Source organism: Portunus trituberculatus, chromosome 15 (assembly GCF_017591435.1).
Source record: "Portunus trituberculatus isolate SZX2019 chromosome 15, ASM1759143v1, whole genome shotgun sequence".
Classification (NCBI taxonomy): domain Eukaryota; kingdom Metazoa; phylum Arthropoda; class Malacostraca; order Decapoda; family Portunidae; genus Portunus; species Portunus trituberculatus.
The window spans coordinates 7,315,499-7,321,128 of NC_059269.1; the positions used below are offsets into that span (position 1 = coordinate 7,315,499).

Below are 5,630 nucleotides of genomic sequence, written 5' to 3' on the forward strand. Positions count from 1 at the left end.
TTGAGTCACTTGCATGTTAACAAAATCTATTCGAGGCTACGTGGTGACACACACACACACACACACACACACACACACACACACACACACACACACACACACACACACACACACACACACACACACCTCATCCTTATGTAACAACTCAGTATGTATTGATTTTACATACTAAACATGTTTATTTGTAGTGTCTACTAAATTACTTTATTTATGTATAATTTCGTGAAAAAAGGGAGCCCCCTTGTTTTAGATCAGTTACATGATGATTTATATATATATTTTTTTTATTATTCATAAAAAAAGATCCTGCTGCTTCATTGTGGTGTGTCAAGCAAAACTGCTGTGTCACAGATCTCTGTGATACTGTACACGCTCTTTGCCCATCGGTGAAGTCTCATGCATATACATACTACTTCTCAATCCTGTCAACTACTCTCCTTTCATCAATTTTATATAAGAAGCTCATGTTTTTATTATCTTTCAAACTAATTTCGTAAGGCATGGACACGTAAAATTAAATTATATAGTTGTGTGTTTACTGGGACCATTTAACGTAGTGGTGTATCATTTTCTATTGATATTTTATAGTTGCTTTTTTTTTTTTTTTTTTTTTAGCAATTTCGAGCCCCATCATGGTAGGATGAGATCGTGGTATAGTGGCACAGTCTGCTTATCTCTTTATCAACCAAAACGTGAATTATCAGGTCTCCCATTTCTTCCCCTAACCATTCCCCCCGTCCTCCCGCCTTGGGCTTATCTTCACTATCATTACTCCGCTGCACCCTCCCTGTCGCAGGCTAGTATTGCTCCAATTCGCCACGTATTCCAGCCTCTCGTCTTTACACAGTTTTAGGAAGTGAATTGTTTATTTCATTGGAAAATTGTTCGGTGTGTGATCCAGCAAGATTAGAAAGCGATGAAAAGTGTAAAATGGGTACTTAGAAATGCCTTATTACGTAATCGTTGTTGAAAGTTACGTCATCGCTAACGCCTGGATGTTACCAAGAACTGTTGAAAGGAGTGACTTTCGTACCATAGATCCTGAGTGTGTGTTCTCCACGGGAAGGAATATGGAATCGCCTCTGAACCCCTAAGGATGCTTTTGCAGCGGTACATAAATAGCCCATTGAAACTTGGAACTAAACCATGTACAAAATGATTTGGAAACGGCTGCAATGGACATCCACACTCCTGTGCTGTCTTTTAGTGGTGGCTGATGCAGGAAACGATGAAATCCACGATGGACAGGTTCAGGTTCCTTCACAGGTCCTGAGCGACTCACCCGCATCTATCACCAATCACAATGACTCGCACAGTTCCAAGGATACATTATTTGCAGGTGAAGCGAGACACCATTATTATTGTTGTTATTGTTGAGAGAGAGAGAGAGAGAGAGAGAGAGAGAGAGAGAGAGAGAGAGATCAATGAATAATTGTAATGGAACTTAAATGATTAATGCTAAGTACACTGGGACTATCATTATAGAGAACAGTGTATTAAGTGAACGTATTTGACATACTAAATACATTTATTACATTTATTTTTTTTAAATATATGTTGGGTATATCTATTAGACAAATTTTAGTAAGATAAAGCTATGATTACTGTTGATAGTGCTAGATAACTGAACGAGTTTAAGTTCAAATAAACTGATAACAAAAAGTTCTTACGTTTTTGTTTTAAATAGCTGAAAATATTGTCACCCAAGTGTTGAAATACTATACGTACATAAATACATGAAACCCAATCCCATTCCAAATATACAAGATTCTTTACAAATGTTACAAATGTACTTACGTAGATACATACTACCCACCCCTCCTACAAGATGCACACACACACACTTAAACACACACACACACACACACACACACACACACACACACACACACACACACACACAGTTGGTATATGAGTTGAGGATCTATTGACTATCCAATTCTTCGAATGTGACGCTAAATTCGTACGGTAGTATTATTTCCTGTTGGTTCTTTGAGCCGCCGCTAAGTTTTATTTATTTGCCTATGTATTTTGTCGTCAAAATATTATTTCTAACTACATATGACAGTAAAAATTAGTCTTAAGAAAAGGATTTGTATGCGTAAATTTGATAAAAAAAAAAAAAAACTCGTAACCATCTATGAAAGTATGCCAGTTTTCAAATTACAGATGTGCTTCCCGTATACATGAAGTTGAAATGAGAAGCTGGAAAGCAAAGACAACATCCGTTGTCTTCTTCTTTATTGAATGATTTTTAGTGCTTAGTTTAGCATCACTGTTCTCATTGAATGTTGACGCTAGATTAGTGACGTCATACTTTTCTTTGACCTGCGTTAGTACTAACTGAACTTGCTTTTGTTTATAACTTTATGGCACTGCCAGTATCTTTTCTCTTAGTGTTTCATTGGTCTTGATTCTTTCACCTTTAATTCTGGAACTCTGCCTTTTCTGATTTGAACTCGTCCATAAAGTATCGTTAGAGTCGAAATTCCCTAAACTTGCGAAGATTGGTGCCAAGCCTACATTCTGGTGCATTTCGGTGGCAGTGCTGCATTCCTGAAACATTGAAGTCTTTAATACTCTACACTTTACGTAATAATTTTTCTGCCTTTCCCCTCCCCTCTCTCTCTCTCTCTCTCTCTCTCTCTCTCTCTCTCTCTCTCTCTCTCTCTCTCTCTCTCTCTCTCTCTCTCTCTCTCTGTGTGTGTGTAATTCACCTCGGTCGTCTGCTGGTCACCCAGCCAGTCTTCCCCATTACGGAGCGAGCTCAGAGCTCATAGACCGATCTTTGGGTAGGATTGAGACCACATCACACACAACATACACCGGGAAAGCGAGGCCACAACCCCTCGAGTTACATCCCGTACCTATTTACTGCTAGGTGAACAGGGGCCACACATTAAGAGGCTTGCCCATTTGCCTCGCCGCTTCCTGGGACTCGAACCCAGCCCTCTCGATTGTGAGTCAAGCGTGCTAACCACTACACTACGCGGTGTGTGTGTGTGTGTGTGTGTGTGTGTGTGTGTGTGTGTGTGTGTGATATTTTTCTTGTCCTGTTTCAGTAAATGTGCCGGAGATGAACTGCAATGTTGACTACGATTGTCATGCCTACGATAGCCTAATATGCTCCGAGGGCCAGTGTAGCTGCAGGCCTCCCTTCTGCTGGATCTACCAGTACCAGATGACAGGCTTCTTGGAGGCCAAAAATGTCTTCTCTTGTGGTGAATGCGGTAAGTTTCCTCAGCCAAGGTGATAGGGATGAATTTGTCCAGAGCTGTAGTATTTTTTCCATTCATTTATTGAACAGTTGCGTCATCATTTCATTCCATGTAAATGTGAACTATACACAAGTATAGCAATGGCTGTAATGAATGCACTATGAACTTGGTGATTTAGGATTAAGCTAGATCTCAAGTGTCTCTGTTGATATCTCAGAATGTCTGTTGGTGCACTGTCTGAACGTGAGAGATGACGCTGTCCCTTGAAATGGGAAATTAACCATGTGATTCCTAACCTTTTTAAAGACCACGGAACATCGTGTCATCGTGATCGAATTTTTCATTTATTAATTTATCACATCAGCACTATACGGTATAAATCATATTTGATCAAGTTAAGAACCAAAGTCCAGAGCTGTTATCTAGGGCAGGTTTGTAGTAAAAAAAAAAAAAAAACTAATTCCTTTGTGCGTTGCTTTCAGGGATACTTGGGTCGAGCTGCAACGCCACAATCGAGTGTGATTATCCCGGTGAGTGTCGGAGTGACGGCTTTGTCACTGCCATAAGGGGGAAAACTACGACGGAGTCTGGTAAGTAGACGACGGTTTGTACCTGGCAAATGAACTCTTGAGACAGTCCACTGTAGCGCCCCTGAGTGTGCTTTTGAACTTAAGCTTTGTTGTTATCCTTTATTATTGTTTTATTAAGTGGTGCTAATCGTTATCGTTTAACAGTACATTTATCAACATTAACTGTGTGTGTGTGTGTGTGTGTGTGTGTGTGTGTGTGTGTGTGTGTGTGTGCGTGTGCGTGTGTGTGTGTGTGTGTGTGTGTGTGTGTGTGTGTGTGTGTGTGTGTGTGTGTGTGTGTTTTTTCCTTCCACAGCGTCTACTCGAACGTCGGCTGGTCCAACACCTTGGCTTTGTCAGCGATAGGCATCCTTATTTTCTTCCTCATCTGCATGTTCTTCGTCAACTGTGTCAGACAGTACGTAAGATCACTCCATTACACACACACACACACACACACACACACACACACACACACACACACACACACACACACACACACACACACACACACACACACACACACACACACACACACACACACACACACACACACACACACACACACACACACACACACACTCTCTCTCTCTCTCTCTCTCTCTCTCTCTCTCTCTCTCTCTCTCTCTCTCTCTCTCTCTCTCTCTCTCTCTGGTATTTCGATGGACCTGTAAAACGGTAAATAAATTAAAAAGTACATACGAACGTAGTTATATAGAATAGAACAATAATGTTATACTTTTCATGATATAATTATCATCATAATTGTCATCGACATAATTATCGTTGTGTGTGATTCATACCCACGAAGTGAAAAAAAAAATTAAATCAGCATTGCTATGTACATAAATGTCCCAAATGTCTGATACTTTTATTTTTTCGTACTCTCAAGGTCCTGGATGTTCATTAAGAGTTTATGATGTGCATTTGCAGTCCCTCTAACCTTTTCACTACAACATATAAACAGTTCACCATAACAAAAGTCAAAATTTTTAATGAGCATATCAATAAGAGAAGAAGAAAGGGATTAGAAATTGCTAATACAATTTCTAGCCAATACAGTTCTTGGAGATTGGCCTTATAACAATAGGAAATGTCTCTGGGTACTTATGGACCATTTTCTGAAACACTATTGTGCTGCATATTCATAAGGCTTTAGCTGCAGTGACACTGATCTTAAGGATGTTATTATGGTTCTAGTAACATGGGAAACACTCATGAAAACCTGGCTTATAATCTCTGTGGCCTTTGAAAATGCATTTGGTGAGAGAGTAAAGCGTTTCACAATGCGAGCTAGTGGTTGTGGAAGGATGCGCCAAGTAGCAGTAAAAAGGTTAACACTATTTATTTGCCTACAGACGGCCGTGGAGGAGCTCGAGCGTCTGGAGCTGTACGTGTTCCGATGACGATGAGACGGTATGTACTAAAGTAACACACTAGACGTAAGCAACTTCAAGTAGCTTGTTTATGCTTAGAATTATACGGATCACAACTGCATGACGAATTTCCTTCTTCCTTAACCTTCACTCCCTCTTTCTTTCGTATGTTTATCAGTCTGCATGTTTATTTATTCTACTGGATGTATATTTACACTCTGTCTGACTATCTGCTCTTGAGTGTGCGGATGGGCTCTCTCTCTCTCTCTCTCTCTCTCTCTCTCTCTCTCTCTCTCTCTCTCTCCAGTATCATCATAGCAAATGAATTTTGTCCTTGACGAAGCGCCAGAGTTCTGCACCAGTGGTGGGAAATACGCGTCGGTCATATAAAGGAGATTGTCTCAGATTATCAGTGTTATTTCATACCCGTCCCCTGGAAAATGCAAATCGGTGAATGAAAAGTAAAG

The 5,630-nt window shown here is 40.2% G+C and overlaps 1 protein-coding gene across 1 annotated transcript in view; it reads left to right on the top strand.

The window, feature by feature from the left end:
• The first annotated feature begins 788 nt into the window (after positions 1-788).
• Positions 789-5,630, top strand: part of LOC123504088 — a 44,622-nt gene continuing 39,780 nt past the window's right edge. The window contains 6 exon segments of the mRNA XM_045254379.1: positions 789-1,339; positions 3,063-3,230; positions 3,701-3,766; positions 3,769-3,808; positions 4,104-4,205; positions 5,146-5,203. Coding sequence (XP_045110314.1) covers positions 1,147-1,339; positions 3,063-3,230; positions 3,701-3,766; positions 3,769-3,808; positions 4,104-4,205; positions 5,146-5,203 — 627 coding nt within the window. The 5' untranslated portion in view covers positions 789-1,146.